This window comes from Brienomyrus brachyistius, chromosome 9, assembly GCF_023856365.1.
Source record: "Brienomyrus brachyistius isolate T26 chromosome 9, BBRACH_0.4, whole genome shotgun sequence".
Taxonomy (NCBI): Eukaryota; Metazoa; Chordata; class Actinopteri; order Osteoglossiformes; family Mormyridae; genus Brienomyrus; species Brienomyrus brachyistius.
In genome coordinates this window covers 28,827,596-28,844,945 of record NC_064541.1, presented here as the reverse complement: position 1 = coordinate 28,844,945, position 17,350 = coordinate 28,827,596, and the positions used below count along the sequence as shown (strand labels likewise).

At 49.9% G+C, this 17,350-nt stretch overlaps 1 protein-coding gene across 1 annotated transcript; it reads left to right on the top strand.

The window, feature by feature from the left end:
- Positions 1 to 241: 241 nt before the first annotated feature.
- Positions 242 to 16,461, top strand: phactr4b (phosphatase and actin regulator 4b). Its single transcript, XM_049025250.1, is given in 15 exon segments — positions 242 to 706; positions 2,268 to 2,444; positions 2,869 to 2,949; positions 4,882 to 5,253; positions 5,713 to 6,093; positions 9,631 to 9,744; positions 10,603 to 11,105; positions 11,107 to 11,144; positions 11,873 to 12,192; positions 12,439 to 12,604; positions 13,183 to 13,238; positions 13,642 to 13,703; positions 14,183 to 14,320; positions 14,631 to 14,707; positions 14,863 to 16,461. Coding segments are annotated over 15 exon segments (2,547 nt in total). The 5' UTR covers positions 242 to 660; the 3' UTR covers positions 14,879 to 16,461.
- Positions 16,462 to 17,350: the final 889 nt, after the last annotated feature.

Genomic DNA, 17,350 nt, shown 5'->3' with positions numbered 1-17,350 from the left:
GGTGGCTGGTAGGTTTTTCGTGTGGGTGCATGTACATTATTAATTGAATTGAATTTTCTGTCTTAGGAAATGAAATAATGCCTCACACAGCCTTTTTCCCTGGGGGGTGTGTGGGAGGGGGTTCCGCTATTGGAGTGGCTGTTTGTGGTTGTCTGACAGTGCTGGCTTTTCAGATTGGAACATGTTCCTGTTATTGGAAGTAGTAACTTTTGCGGAGCCTTGCTTCAGGTGTGTGTGTGTGTGTGTGTGTGTGTGTGCGCGCGCGCGCATGCGTTTGTGCATGCCTGCGTGAGTGTGTGTGTGCGTGCTTGTGTGTGTCCCAGGGTGGGGTGCCATTTCCTCTCTCCCATTAGCCGTGCTCCGCTGTTTCCCAGGCCCTGCCCCCGTCATCCCCGCTCCTCCTCCCTGTCAGCTAGCTCTGAGCTGCAGTATCCTGACAGTAGGCCTGCTGGACTCCCAGCTTCTGCCGTCCTGCCTCTGCTGGGCGACCTGTTTCCAAATCTCGCCGGCTGCCGTCACCGAAAGCACCGCCGTCCTTCCCCCCCCTCATCGCCGGCAGCCGGCCGTCTGCGTCCAGGCTGTGTTTTTGTGATCCGCTCCTCTCTGAGGAAGGAGGTGCAGGCTGAGGAGAGGCACGGGACGAGACGGGCGGGGGCCCCCATGGCTGCCTGTCTGTGCGACTGCGTCTTGCCTGAGTGGAGCTCAGGTAGATGAGTGTTCTGGTCGAGCTCCAGCTCCGGGCTTCCGGCTCCTCCGTGTGACGGCTACACTCGCTCACTTCACACCGCCGCGGTCTGCCGGACTTTGTTTCCTGCAAACGGTCCATTTAGGGTTTTGTTTTGTTTCGCTGGTGACCGGGGGAGCGGAGGGGGGTCGTCAGCTTGTGAGAATCGTCACGGCAACCCGCAGTGAGCAGATGCCGGCATGTTCCTGAGACTGGTGAGCGGTTTGTTGCAAGGGCTGCAGGTGACAGTATTCTTTTTGTTACCCTCCATCTCAGATGATTATCTGTGTGAAGGGCGGGTGGGAGGTGGAATGACAGGTGCCAAGGAGCAGAAATGCAGAGTCGGGCTCCTGGGTCACTGCAGCCCCGGAGAGTGGCCCTTTTCCCACCGCGTCTTCTTCCTGAGTGGTTCCAGTGCTGAGCTAGAGGTGGAACAGAGCGGGGCCTCGCTCCCCACGATTAGCCGACGGAAATAAGGCTAGAGGCCCCCCAAGGTTTATTTGCGGAACAGCATGGAGCCCTTCTGGTTGCCTCTGTCAGAGGGTCATCTTTTTTCTCAGAAGAAAGACTCTTCTCTAGCAGGCTGGGGCGGGTGCAGTATAGTCTGCGTTTAAAAGAGGAAGAGCGGAGTCTGCAGCATGTGTTCCTGTTTTCTTGTACAGTGTAGGATAAGGTGGGGATTCCCATGGGGAAAAGGGCGCTTGTCAGGAACATTCTCAACTGTTTTGTGTGGTTACTGCCAGTGAGGGCTGTGTTTGCATCGGGAAGTATGCAGCTGTTGGCCATGTATGTTCCTCATAGATGTATGTGTGAACTCTCCTTTGGGTTCTCTAGGGCCTAATGCCTTCTAGATGGTCGTAAATGCCTATCTCGCCTGGCCGTCGCTCTCGCGTTTTCCTCCTGTTCTGGAACAGGAACAGTGATTGTGTTTCGATAAGGAACTGGACTGTACGTGACGTACAGATGTCTGGGAATGTGAGTGCCATGGAAAATACACTCAGTATATGACTTGTACCTTAATAGTGAGAACATCATTCTGCTTTACAAAATCAATTGATTGCGTCTTATTTTCTTTATAGTGTAAATAGATACTGTTACTGTTACTTTCTGGATTACATATCCTTCAAAGGTAGTCTGCTCATAAATGCTCCAGTTTCACTAAACTGGCAGCAGATCCCTCCTTGGTTGTTTCCATGCTGCTGTTTCCCTGTTCTTTGCTTAAAATTAATAGGTTCTGAGGTAATATTCCATTATCCAGTCGGGTACAATATATTTAGCATGTGTGCAGCGGCTGTATTTGCACTTTAATGAATGGTACGTTTCTGTTAAAAATAAGTGTTTGCCCTAATTCTGCTGCTCCTCATACGGTGAATTGTACAAGATGTGCTCAGAACAAGATGTGCTCTAATTTTACGTTGACTTTAGCAGTTTTACTAACGGCTGCATCCTCCGAAGGTGCTTGGCCCATAGTGGATGATATGATGAATATCCTAAAGCTGATTCTCTGTGCCGTCTGTGATCTTTACCATGTCTCTCCTCTCAGCCTCAGATGATGAAGTCGACCACCAGCTCAACACGACAGGGAGCGAGGGGGGCAACTCTGGAGACAGCACTCCTCCCACCAAGCGCAAGGGCAAGTTCTCCACCTTGGGCAAGATCTTCAAACCCTGGAAATGGAGGAAGAAGAAAAGCAGTGAGAAGTTCAAGGAAACTTCAGAAGGTGTTTGTTTTTACCTGACTAGGATCTCAAATTCTCCATTTTGATAGTGTTTTCATGTCCGAAGTTCTAGATTGTTCTTTTCTACCTCCTCCAGTAGGTATACGGCAGGGTGCACTTCTGTTGTTGGGTGTCTCAGGCAATATTATAATATTGTACTGATTACAAATCTGCCTTTCTGCCTTTTACTTCCAACAGGCTAGTCTACAGCTTTACCTGCGTGGTGTTTCCATAGATAAATAGCCCTTGAATATTTCCATTATTTGGAAACAATGCTCTCTGTGTCGCCTCTGAGAGATGTGTATATGGTGTTATTGGTCTCTCTAATCTGCTGTTGCGTATTTGCTTTTATATTGTTTTCGGTTATGTGGTGGTAACGGGTTTGCTCACAGAAGCACTGATTCGTATCAAAAATGTTCTTCAACAGTTCTGGAAAGAAAGATCTCGATGAGGCGGCCACGGCAGGAGCTGATCGAGAAGGGGGTTCTGAAGGAGGTCGCGGACAATGGTACGTGAAGAGACTGAGCGCTGCGTGAACATGCTGCTAAAACGTTTGTGAAGTTCTTTGTGCTGTGCTACTGCTGCTGTGTGGGACCATATAAAGGGTCACTCTCCTGACTCACTGAGAAGGGCATTTGTGTTGTGTGTGCCAGCAGAAGAGCATGGCTCATACCTTACAAAGGTCCGAATGATTCTATGGGGAATGAATGACGAGGGGGCAAGGCGGAAGAAAGGCCTAGCACATGTATGATTATGAGGAGAGAGTTTGAGAAAGTGGAAAAACTGGCATTCTGCATGTGGAGAGTGGATGTTGGATCTCGGTGAGGAAGCCCACAGTTTTTTTTTTTGGAGGGGAGGGATCTTGATTTCAGTGTGGCTGAACCAGCCCTATGATGTCTTCTGCTATCTATAGCATCTGGTGACATGTAGCTGTTAAGCAATTTGCTTGAACCTCATGGCGCCTAAGCATGAATTACTCTACTGTAGTGCCCTTATCTACTTTTGGGGTGCAGAGCAGTGGGCAACACCAGGAGGCAGGTTACACAGAGGATCAGGCACACCCTAAGGGTGACGGAGGGAGCAGCAGGTGGCAGGGTACACAGAGGATCAGGCACGCCCTAAGGGTGACGGAGGGAGCAGCAAGAGGCAGGGTACACAGAGGATCAGACACGCCCTAAGGGTGACGGAGGGAGCAGCAAGAGGCAGGGTACACAGAGGATCAGACATGCCCTAAGGGTGACGGAGGGAGCAACAGGAGACAGGGTACACAGAGGATCAGGCACGCCCTAAGGGTGACGGAGGGAGCAGCAAGAGGCAGGGTACACAGGATCAGGCACGCCCTAAGGGTGACGGAGGGAGCAGCAAGAGGCAGGGTACACAGAGGATCAGACACGCCCTAAGGGTGACGGAGGGAGCAGCAGGAGGCAGGGCACACAGAGGATCAGACACGCCCTAAGGGTGACGGAGGGAGCAGCAAGAGGCAGGGTACACAGAGGATCAGACATGCCCTAAGGGTGACGGAGGGAGCAGCAGGAGGCAGGGTACACAGAGGATCAGGCACGCCCTAAGGGTGACGGAGGGAGCAGCAAGAGGCAGGGTACACAGAGGATCAGACATGCCCTAAGGGTGACGGAGGGAGCAACAGAAGACAGGGTACACAGAGGATCAGGCACACCCTAAGGGTGACGGAGGGAGCAGCAGGAGGCAGGGTACACAGAGGATCAGACACGCCCTAAGGGTGACGGAGGGAGCAGCAAGAGGCAGGGTACACAGAGGATCAGACACGCCCTAAGGGTGACGGAGGGAGCAGCAGGAGACAGGGTACACAGAGGATCAGACACACCCTAAGGGTGACGGAGGGAGCAACAGAAGACAGGGTACACAGAGGATCAGGCACACCCTAAGGGTGACGGAGGGAGCAGCAGGAGGCAGGGTACACAGAGGATCAGACACGCCCTAAGGGTGACGGAGGGAGCAGCAAGAGGCAGGGTACACAGAGGATCAGACACGCCCTAAGGGTGACGGAGGGAGCAGCAGGAGACAGGGTACACAGAGGATCAGACACACCCTAAGGGTGACGGAGGGAGCAGCAAGAGGCAGGGTACACAGAGGATCAGACACACCCTAAGGGTGACGGAGGGAGCAGCAAGAGGCAGGGTACACAGAGGATCAGACACGCCCTAAGGGTGACGGAGGGAACAGCAGGAGACAGGGTACACAGAGGAACAGGCACACCCTCTTTCCATTTCTGAAGGTGACTAGCGTAAACTGCACCTGCATCCAACAGCGTGGCTGTGATGGTGCTCATTCCCATAATCCCACTGGGTTGTTTAGCCTTTTATTTTAAGAGAAGATGGATGGATGGACGGATTCATTAGATTGTTTTTCTGTCAGTGAGGCATGCAGGATTGCCTCCTTCATCCATATGTGTGCCCTGCAGATGGAGACAATTGTCATGGCCCCAAGCCCCCATACTTGAAGAATGGTCACACTGCCCCGATCGGCGGCGGTGGCCGGGCCCTGGAAATGGCTCGCTCCTCCTCAGAGTCTGACTACAGGACGAACCCAGCTTGGTTGCCCCAGGCTGAGGAGCGCAGGGGAGCTCCAGGTCCCCGAGCTCGAACCCCGGGGGACGCAGAGCGGAAAGTGGGCCCACTATGGCAGGTGGAAGAGGCCCGGCGGCTTGACAAGAAACCGGCCTTGCAGAAGGCCCCGTCTGAGGACGGCCGCCGCAGCCGGCCCGGCCCTGACACCGACTGGAGGCCCACGCTGCCCCGGCACGCATCTGCAGAAGAGGGCCGCACACTACGAGGTGAGCCCCATACCTGGCCCCCGCTTCCTCTGCTGTTTGAATGCTTGTGCTGACACTTTGAGCCAATAAGATTGCTTCATTGTTGCATCAGTGCTGGAGCTCACTAATCATCACGTGTGATTGGCTGTTTATCTCTGTCACATTATCAGAGCCCCTTCTCATTGGCTCAGCTGGGGTGGCGATCCTCTCTCTGTGGGTCTGCTCTCACTGATTGGACATTTGTGTCCAGTGTCACTGAAGAGTGTCTCTGTTCCTCGTGATCGTTGTATGGTTTTCATGATGACACTGTAATGCTCACTTCTTATGCTACCTTTGCTGTTGCTCGTGATTATTATACAAATTTTCTGACGATATAATGCTTGTTCTCTTGCGCTGCCTTTGCTGTTCCTCGTTATCATTATACGGTTTTTGTGACGTTGCTATAAAGCTTGCTTCTCTCACGCCACCTTTTTGCTACAGAGCCTAACGGCAGCCGCACGCCAGAGGCAGAGGCCCCGCGGGACACCCTGAGGGAGCCATTGCCCCCCAAACAGCCCATACTGCCCCCCAAGTGGCTGGTGAGCTCCACCCCGGATCCCGGCAGTGATGTCCTGCCACGGCCCACAGCCAGCAGCGGCCCCTCAGTCCCAGGACTTGTTTACTCCTCGTCCTCCTCCTCGTCCGCCACCTCTTCCTCTGTCGGCACTGCTGTGAAGCCCGTGCGCATCATGGGCACTCACGGACCCGGCTCAGTGGCTCCGCCCCCCTCCTCCGCTGCTGGTACTGCCCTCCAACCTGTCAAGCAACCACCTATCCCACCCCCCAAGCCCATCAATCGGAACAGCAACCCCACTCTGCTAGGTGAGTGAATGGCCGCCCCCTGCTGGCAGACTGATGTTTAAATCACTGGACCCTCCCCCACTGGCCTTCGTGGCCACTGGGTTTGCTTGGAGCATCTTGCTATGCATCTTACTGGTAACCACACCTCAATGTTTGAGTACCAGGGACACAGTGTTTATAAGAATTTAGTCCTCCAGGGACAGCAGGGAGTCTTGCCCTTTCTCTGGAAGTTTCTCTTGATGACACTGATGACATGTTTGCTCAGAAAACAGCCTCAGTGCTGAGGTAGCTACCCACCCCCCTGCATGCCAGCCTTTTCTGTGAAGCTGCAAATGACCTGTTTTTTTTTTTTTTCCTTCAGCCTTATTTCAGTCGCTCTGCCTTTTTGATCTGTCAGTTAGACCCCATTTTTTGATACAATTATTTCTGCATTTAGCATTTAATAACGGAGTTAAATTCTCGAGCCCGTGGCTGTGAATGTGTGCTTTTCTGAGAGGTTTGCTCAAAAACGAGAGCTAGTTGAGAGCCGGTGCCTTCCAAATTCACAGTTTGCATGTGACAGAATGACATGGGGGGGTACAGTTTGGTTCCTTATAAATACATGTATACAATACATGTGCGAGAGGCTGGAATTAGTCACTTTCAAAAACTGTTAAATCGATCAGAGAGACCCTGGCAGATAGTGGTGCACCCATGTGGAAACTCTGACCCATATTAATATATATTTATCCCTGATACTGATATCTAGCTAACCTCTGAAAGATCGATCTGCAGGCCGGAATAAGTAATCAATTATAAACACGCAACGGTATGGTACTTTGACACCTCTTCTAAGTAGGGAATGAGCTGGCAAAGTCCCTCGTCCTCCACTACAGAAAATGGCCGATCGTGCGATGCTGTAAACTCTATTATTTCAGTAGTTGTGTCTTTAGCTCTGGTGCTGATAACTTTGAATATTGATGAGCTTTAAATATTGGCCAGCGATATCAGCCAGAATTGACACATGAGATGAAAGTGGCGAGTGACGCCCCATGCCGACGCGTTACACACATCCCAGGGAATCTGCTATCCCAGGCCCCGTGTCGCTTCTCCCGGAGCCCTGAATCTGCGTCCTTCCAAACAGGGATGGGAATCATTAAGAAATCATTGATGCCGGTGCCATCATCGATTCTTCTTATCGATCCGGTTCTTTATCGATTCCCTTATCAATTCCTAATCACTGTAAAATAATTGAATATTAATTTATCACTGACTATAATTTCGTGGACAGGTAATTAGACCTGATTAGCTACATATTTATTAAGTCGTCCTGTGCAGCTTCAGCACCAAAAGCAGCTGTTTTATTAGCTGTAGTATGATATGAAAGATAAATAAACAGTAAATTAAAAACATTTGTTATAACAGTGTAGTAACAAGCACACAGGCACATTACCACAAAACCAGGCCATCATTACTAATGCTCCTAAAGTGGACAAAACCCTAGTTTAATATTACACATCTGCTTTACAATGTACTGACGTACTAAACTAATGAAAGCATTTCACTACCAGTACCTACAGAAAAGCTTTTTGATCTGCTGTGGTGAGAGGATGCAAACTTTTCACCACGAACTTTGTCACAGTCCGCTGGCACTCGTTCACCCTCCCCTCATTACACTTCGCTGCCTGGAAAGCAGGCGTCAGTGCGGTGTTTCATTTTTCCGGGCATGACGCGATTGCTGCCTCAGAGGAGGTATCGTTGCCACCCTACATGCCATCTTCTAAAATGAATGAAACAAAGGTACATAATTCGTTTCTTTCAGAAAACATGCCTGTAGGTTAAGGCACCGTAGTTAAAGTTACCCGCAACTATGGAGACGACGGAACTTGCAGACGGAGTGGCAAAAACATGGCAATCTTTACATGTGATGCCGTGTTGGCAGCTTAGATCAGGGGTGGCCGATCTTACCCAGAAAGGGCCACGGCGTGTGCAGGTTTTCGCTGCGACTCCATAATTAAATTACTAATTAGAGGACTGATTGGCTGAAGAGTCCTCACACCTGGGTGTGAACAGCTGACCTACAGGTTATCCCAAAAACCCACATACACACCGGCCCTTTGCGGATAAGATTGGCCACCCCTGCCTTAAATGCTTAAGCATATTACTAGTGTTACCACCCTTAGAGGTGACAACGGCTTCGCATTGGTTGCACGCTGCACAATGGTCGTCCTTCTTTGTGAAATGCAGCCATGCCCTGGACCGCTTCCTGCGCTCCATCATATGGATTCAAGCCGCGGCGTGTGACGTCATGCTGCGCAACACGAAAAGTCCGGGTGAATCGTTAGAGGAATCGGAGGTGTGCGATTCCGGTTCTTCGCAGCAATAAGAATCGGTTCCAAATCGGAACCGGTTCTCGATTCCGATCCCTACTTCCAAAGGAGTTTGTGCGGCCGTTCGTCGAACATGTGTGACGCTCGCTCTAAATAAACAAAGCTGCACCCCCTTTGTGCCAGTGTGCGGCGTTGGTGCCCGCCCTCCCCCTCTCTCTCGAACCCACATGCAAACTCGGGCGTGTTGCATGACGGAGCTTCCTCCCTCTCTCGTCCTCCGGGGGCAGTGCTGGCCCAGGAGGCCCCCCCTGGCGGCCTGTTGTTCACATCAATGTTGTTGTTGTTTTTTTTAGGTTATTGCATTTTTTCATCCTGCCTAATTACACGGTTGTAAACTATGTTTAGCTTTTATATTCACATTACTGTTATTTGTAAGGTGTAAAATGTCAGTGTCAGGTGCCTCATCAGAAGCTGGTAACTCTCTCCCACCCCGAGGCAGGTCAGGGATCACGCACGCACACAGCTTCCTGCCCTTTCATTCTTTCAGCAGTTCCCAGCAGCCTTTGCGTGTGGATGTCGGCGCTTCCTTGGGCATTGTTGGATGCCTCACTGCGCCCTCCTGGACAAACATAGACCACATTCTACAGCCCAGAGTAAAATACATAAGAAAAAATAAAGCTTGCTTAATTTTTAAGAAGTGTAAAGAAAGTGTCTAAAACCTCGTGCGTTAATAAGGCAACTATTTGTGCAATACAGAGGTAAAATGGTAATGTGACATCTGGCACACAGGATTTACAGGGATGTAGTGTGCTCACCGCTTTGGCTTTGAGGAGAATCTCTGGCCCTATATAAACCTGAAGCCGCTGTATAAATTGGTGGGTAGTGAGCGCTCTTTGCTATTGCAGGGTGATTTAAAAAGCAGTTTCGATGCTTTTTGAGACCCTTCTGCCCCTGCTGGTACATCTTTTGCTTTACATGTGGAGGTTTTGTACACATTACGCTGCTGTACCCATAAGCCACCCAAGAGGGTGACTGCACGATGCCGGGGGTCGCTCCGTAAGCTCACTGCGGCCTTCCCCACACGTAGTACGCTGTCACAGATGAGCAACTGCACTCCAGTGTGAAAATGTTGAATTGAAGACGGGACCAATTCAATATGGCTGCCGGGCCTCGTTAGGCTTAGCTCTTGTTTCTCAGCGGAGGACAGGCAGTCTACGCTCATCTCTGCCACCTTCCGCACTGCACACAGGGGATAACACGCACTTCCCCCTGTACTGGTCTTGCTGGAAGCGGGAGGGCGAGTACGACGTCTACCTGTCCCTGCCCGTCTACCTGTGCCGACGGGCTGGAGCCCCCCGCTCAGGTAAAGCTGAGCCCCCCCTCAAACTGGCACCGCCCACCTTCGTGGGGGAGGGGCTCTGCTACATGTTGTCATCGCATGCCTCATTCCGCCTTGGACTATTTGGACTAACCCTTAACCTCCAGCAGCCCTTGATCTCCGAATGGAACGGAGGGAGCTGAGGAAACGCGCCCGATTTAAATGCTGCATGCCGAGCCGCCAGTCCCACTGGATCATGGCATGCTAACCACATGGCATGCTAACCACGCGGCATGCCTGCAACTCGCCCCATTGGTGATGTTGATGCAGCATTTTACTAGCGTTTCATAGGGTTTCCTATGACAGTCGTGGCTCTGCTGTCTCCTGATATATGAATGGGGTTATGATTCGTGGGGGAGGGGGTGCCCTCGTTTAGTTGATTGCTCTGACACGAAAGTACTGATTATGCTGAAATATCTACGTGGGTCCATCGGTCCTGTCTGGACCCATCAAAGCCAAGCGTGCTGCTGTCCGCCATCATGCCATCTCCCGCTTTCACTTCCCTGCATTCTAGGAACCCGCTTAACGCGTCTTTGCTTGTAGCTGTGCATCTGCTAAGCAGTGGCTGCCTTGAAGCGTGACCTTCCCGTCTGTCTGCCGCTGCCGCTTTCTGAGCCGATCATTTCCCTGAAGCTGGTGGTCTGGCCGATCCTGCCGCCCTGGCAGACTTTGGGAGATGCGCTCTCGCTGGCTTGCTTGTCTGGTCTCATGCTGCTCTGTGTTGCTCAGAGGGTGCGCACTTGCTGGTAGCATGCAGGCTCATGCCACGCTTTCACCTTTAACGTGGTTCTGTGAAGTTCCAGCAGGGGGCGTCAGGTTTTTTTTTCTCTTCTCCTCCCACAGCTGAGCTCTCCCATGCCACCGGTGCAATTGCTCTGGGCCCGACTAAGCCTTCCCCGCCCATGCCTCCTAAGAGGACCACCCCTGTTACAAAGCGCAATTCGGAGGAGTCGTCCAATCCCCCCATGTCCAGCGTGCTGCCTGAGGAGGACTTCGCCACCTGCCCGCCGGGCTTCCAGCTACCCCCGCTGCCTCCGCCGCCACCATCCCCGCCCCTGCCCACCCACGTTCCTCCGTCCCCTCCTCGCCTGGCTCACCACCCCCACCACCACCTGCTGCCCCACCAGCACTCGTATCCACACCCCCTGCCCCAGCCCATCCCGTATGAGCCACCCAGCCCCACTTCGGAGCCAAGCCGCCAGGCCGCCGTGCCCCTGCACATCATGATCCAGCGAGCGCTGACCAGCCCCGGGCCTGCTGTGCCCAATCCCGACGGCTCACAGCGCGCCCACTCGTTACTCTTCGAGACGCCCCCACCGGAATACCAGGGCGAGGGGGGGTGGTCGCGGGTACCCCCTGCCTGTCACCATCCAGCCGCTCAAGCTGTGAGTACTCCCCCCCCCCTGCTTCCTCCCAGGGCTGCACAACAGTGGCCTGCATTTTCTGTTTATTAAAAATTCCTGCTTTGCCGTGGGAGTGTGTTTGTGTGTGTGGGTGTTGGTGTGTGTGTGGGTGTTGGTGTGTGCCTGCATGTGGCGATTTTATTATCGAGTGGGGGGCACATTTGTGACGAGTGGAGGGAGGGGGGGCATTTGACCTTCTCAACCATTAAAATGGGATATTTCCAGCAAGCAAATATACTGAATAATATGAGCTTTTAAAACATAATTGTGCTGGACTTACATGGCAAATTGTGATGTAACCTGTTCAGACATGGTAACCCTGCTGGTATTTTTTTAAAAGTGAATAAGTTACTCCTGTAAGCATGTTTATAAGTACATGTCTGTTTTGTGGATTTCTTTGGATGTTTTTATGCTTTTAAATATGGCTAAATGGGGTCGTTTTTCTGCACCCTCCTCTCCCGTGACTTGTGTGATACTGCTGGATCATGTTCTGCTGGGAGTATTTCAATCAGCACCTCGCACCTATTTTTGTTCTCACTGTCCGAGTTAATGTCAAAATGATCAGCTGAGGTGCTGGTGGGCATCACCTGTGTGTGACATTAACAGCACGCTGCTCATTCTTTCAGGAAGCCATGTGAAATCTCAATGTTGACCTGTAGGGGGCGCTGTAGTAAATTTGAGATTGTCCTTTGTCCTTCATTGGTTAACAGTAACGAGGAAGACTACTCTGAAGAGGAAGAGGAGGAGGAAGAGGACGAGGAAGAGGAGGATCTGCCCCCGCCGGAGCACATCCCGCCCCCGCAGCCGGAGCTGGAACCACGGAGCCGACGTTGCTTGGTGGGGGACATGAGTGTGAGCATCATCCCCGAGATGGAGGGGCCTGCTAGCAGTGAGGAGGACGAGGAGGAGGAAGAGGATGAAGAGGAGGAGGACGTGGAGGAGGAGGACCCACCTGACGACAGCGACTCGGACGGGCCTGTGCTTTACAAAGACGACGACTCCGAGGAAGAGGAGGATGAAAGCCCACCCAGTATGTAGATAAGTCATTCCCTACTGGTTATGCTGGTCGGGAGCTAGGGTGGTGTTATAAACTATATTTAATCCTTTGAATTAAATTAATACAAGCAGTGTTACAGACGCTGTTAGGAGTAGCACAGGTAGACTGTCAGGGGAGCAGGGAATGTCCGGTAAGTCCTAGGAAGCAGACAGGACATCCCCGTGAAGCCACCATGAGCTCTGTCACCGCGGTGATACGCTGCCTGTGTCTCTCACCCAGGTGCACTGGCTAGCCGTGTGAAGAGGAAGGACACTCTGGCTCTGAAGCTCAGCAGCCGGCCCTCGGCTCCAGACCGGCAGGCCAGGGAGGAGCAGGCGACGGTGACGTGGCAGAACCGGGAGCAGTGGGAGGAGATCCGCACGCAGATCGGCACGGCGCTCACCCGGTACGTGGGGCCTGCGCACATGCCTGTCCGTGCGTCATCACGTTGTGTGACTGTCAGACGCACACAGAGACATGTCTGCCCTTTTACACTCTTCACACAGGGCCAACAGGCATGCACAGTCTTAGCTCAAGTGCAAATAAGGCCTTTAGTCAGTCAGTAAACCCGTCTGTGTATGAGTGAAAATCAGAAGGGCTTGTCTGTTAAGAGGGTAATATTAGATTTGTGGTGAGGCTAGTCAATGAATGAATGGTCTGTCTTTCTCTCATTGCCTCTCTGGCTGTGTTTGCCCTTTATCTTTCTCTGTGTTGGTCTGTCTCTCTCAATTGTCTGTCTCCCGCTGTGTTTATTTCTGTAGATCACTCTTTCTTTATTTGTCTCAGTCAGTCTGACTCGTCTGTCTCTCTCTCTCTGGTTGTGTCTGCCCTCTGTCTCTCTGTCTGTTTCCTCTCCCCTCCTTGAAGCGTTGTGAGTAAGGCAGTGCTGTGAGGGTGACTGAGGCAGACAGAGGATGATGTGCTCTTCATGACCCCAGGGTCCCGGTGCCTGTGGCTGATGAATGCTTCTCCTGTCTCCCGCAGGCGTCTGAGCCAGAGACCCACCGCGGAGGAGCTGGAGCAGAGGAATATCCTACAGCGTCAGTCCTCCTATTTCCTGCAGCTTCCATATACTTCTTCCTTTAAGTTCTCATTCTAGTTTGCACTCTAACCTTCCTGGGGCCCTACGCCTCTCCACCTCACACTCATTTCCTAGCATCTATCCCTTTTTACCAGGCCTCCCTCCTTACCCCAAATCTCTGGTCATTCAGAGGCAGGATCCAGTTACCATTTAAGAGCGTTCGCAAAGGACAATGACAGCTGGATGCTGACATCTGAAAATAAAATCTGGCTGTTATGTTTGTACTAGCTTTTTAACATGTAATACTGCAAACCTAGCAATAGAGTCAAGCCACGTAAAAAACTGTGCTGAGTTGAGAGGAGTGTTATAACCGGCTGTAAGTGAAAGGCCCCATTGTGAGCACATTTCCCTCCCTTTTTCAGCCAAGAACGAGGCAGACAGGCAGGCTGAGGTGCGGGAGATCAAACGAAGGCTCACCAGGAAGGTAAGGACATGCGCTCTGCGTATGGCTCTGTCCACCGTTGCCTTGTTCATTTGCATTGTCCTGATTTTCAGTTCCTGCTGACCTGCTCACTGAGCTGGTTCTCCTTAAATCAGCTTTCTGATAAGGTGCATAGCATAGTTGTGCTGAATATTACCAGGGAGTGCAGGGTATCATAAGAGATACAGGAAACCCAACTTTGAATAACTGGCAGCCACATAACGATAATTTCCAAAGATCCTGTTTGGCTCATTTGCAGACCAAATTTTACGTGTTTGTCTCATAAGGGTAAAAGTCATACTTCATTTTTGCTGATCATAACTGCAGAAATTTGAAAATCAATGTTTTTTTCAAGTATTAAATCTCACTGCCTGTGAGTTGGATTTGTTTCTCTGACGGTTCTTTAGCTACTGCGCCCCTTACTGGCTACTTGCTAAAACATGCCTATGACCACCTGCACACTCCCCCCCCCCCCCCCCCAGCTAAGTCAAAGGCCAACAGTAGCTGAGCTCCAGGCCCGGAAAATCCTTAGGTTCCATGAGTATGTGGAAGTCACTAACGCCCAGGACTACGACCGGCGTGCCGACAAGCCGTGGACCAAGCTCACTCCTGCTGACAAAGTAAAGGCGGCCCTTCGCAGAGAAATTTTCTTAAGACAATGTTAATAAGTAATGTGCAAGATTATGTGAATATTTTCTCATGCTTAAAACGCCTATATTATTATGCCATATCACTTCCTATGGTCTGATGTTTTATAAAATAGAAGTTTAAGTATTTAGTGTATATCAGTGGTGTCACTGTCATGCTTTCATGTGACTATGAGTTTATTTCAGTGAGTTTATTAGATGCATGGCATGGGTTGCTGAAGTAATGGGGATAATTTCTGGAGTTAACTTGCCTTTTCTTCCTTACCCTCACCTGCAAATTTAGGCCGCGATTCGTAAGGAGCTGAATGAATTCAAGAGCTCTGAGATGGAGGTCCATGAAGAGAGCAGGATCTACACGAGGTGTGTCCTCTCTCTCTGCTCTCCGGCTCTCTGCAGTCCTGTTCTTATGAATCTGGGACACCCCCCCCTTTAAATACGTGTCACTATTTTTGTTTCTTCTTTTCCCTTTTTTTAATAAAGCAGTCTTAGTGTGTTTCTTCTCTTTGCATTTACAGATTTCACCGGCCTTAGACTCCAGCAACTGGAAGACGAAGCACTTAAAGAATGAGAGAGCCTGGCCGGGCCCCTAGGCCTCATGCTCCCAGAATGGACTGCCTTTATCATTCTGAATGTACAGTACTGCTCATCAGGAACACGGCAAGAGAAGCCCTCCTCCCATAGCTGCTCACAACCACTGCAGCCACACGCAGGATTAAGCGCCTGCGTGCTTGCAGTACTTCTCCGTGGACTTCGGGGGGAGCCATAGTGCCAAGAGGGCAGAGGTTGCAGGAGGGAGAGGTTTAGAGGCTGTCTGTGTTGTTCAGCCCCCCTCCCCAGGGGCGCTAAGGCCCCTATAGGCCACAAGTCCGCCCTCCCCTTTCCTCTGGAGAACATTCGGGTGGCCTTTTTCCTTCATTTTTTACGGAACATTTGATTTCTCTTTCCTTCTTCATCAGGAAACTAAACTAAGGAATAATAATCATAACAGTAGTTAATATTGAAGATGAAAATTATTACAATAAGAGCTGCAAGATACTGACCGAGATGAAGTGAAAACAAAATGACAATGAAGAGAGAGACTCCTGAAGCAAGTGGCTCCGGAAAGAGTGATGGCATTCTGGAAAAATTGTGAATTTGTGTGTGTGTGTGTGTGTGGGTGTGTGGGTGTGTGTGTGTGTATAGATTACTGTAATTTTTCTTAGACTATTAACCTGGAAAGTTATAATGAACATTTCGGTAAGATGCACAAGGTTCTTTTGTTGTTTTTTTTTTCCTTCCTCCTAATGTACGATCTCTTCTGAAATGAGGACTTTTTTTGTGGTGAGGGAGCCAGGGTGATGTCCCCCCCCCCTCCAATTTGGGGAGTTGGGCTGAGGTGACGTCAACAGACAGTCCCTTGCCATAGGAGAAAAACCTGAAGTAGTGTTTTTTTTAAATGTATTTATTTTTTGTTTGCCATGGTTTAATTTCCAGTCTTAAAATAGCGTACGGTCATTGTGTACCACCTGTCCAGTGCTGTGACAGCCATAGGTATCCCAACTGGCCAATAATTTTAATGCCATTTTGTGTTTTTAATGGACCTACCACAAATCCCTTTCAGCAGTTTAAAAACCAGACTGACAAACCAGATTTAACAACGGGGGGATAGAACATGGCACCTTAATTTGGAAAAAGTCAGGGTTGTACAGCTCTCTGTAGGAGAGAACCACTACAGTGACGCATCACTGCGATGGCTGACAGGGAATCCCTTTCGGCAGGAACATGTTTGTAGTTTTTGTTTTATCCCATATCGCTCGTGGCCCAATAGAGACCCAAGTCCTCTGCTGTATAGATTTATCCTGTAGATTAAACTGACTGTCGTGTATATCTTGTCTTCCTATCGTTTAAAATATTTGAAATATAATAAAAGTATTAGGTTGTTGTTTTTAAGCTCAAAATATTCGTGTATGATTGAACAACACTATGAGAAATGGGATATAAACATACCTGTTCTATTTTATGTTACTGTTGTATAGTTTTTTTAAGACACTTCATTGAATTTTAGCAATTGACAGCGGTTTCTCTGTTTAGCTGAAAATGGTCACTACCGAATATTAAAAGCTTTAAACTATTAATACTGTTCTGTCCTGTATTTGTGTATGTTGTTGAATGAAGTCTCGGGGGTAAATGGTTACCCACCATTACTGAAAGGCGCACAGAATCCCAGTTTCATATATGTAGGGATGTCATAAAGGGGGTAGAGAGAGAGAGTTAGGATGATTCCTGAGTGACAGTGGCCCAAGTGGTAAAAATGTTTTAAATATATGCTTTGACGGGGCCCAAATCATTAGCAACACCCTGCCTATATGAATAATACAATAGGTACATGTTTGTTGGTTTTCCAGCTACAGAGTAATTACGGTTAGGGAAGCAAAGTGGATGATTGTCAAAATGTGTGAAATTAAGACAAGGAATAATGTTCGAGTGGATAACGGGACCAAACACGTCACATTAATACATTATTTAAGACCAGAATATAACAGGGCGAGTGACTAAAAATGATGCCACATGTACAATTGAGCTAATCTGGCACAAATGATCCTTTTGGTTTTGGTGATGACATTTATTACTAAATATATTTAACGCAATCATTCTTCGCTTGGTGACCGACCTCCGTTCCAGCGGCTGTTAAGCTTAATGATCAGTAAGGGAAAATGACTGTAACCAAGGCATGACTGCAACTGTGTTTATGACTTTGACCTAAGCCTTCTGTACTGAAATTTCTTTTATCCTTTGTGAATCTTCTTCAAAGATCTCTCACTCCGGCGTGCGTTATCAGGCTTATGAAATTTGGTAGTAAATGCGCGCATTGTTAGTTACATTTATTTATACTACCGGCGTATATGCGAACGGTCGCTGAACGAGGGGTGGGTGTGTTTTGCTTGAGAAAATACAACGTGAGAAGAGTCCGCCTGCTTCTTGTTTGTCTTTGGCGACATCTAGTGGCGAAAAGCGTGTGTTTGG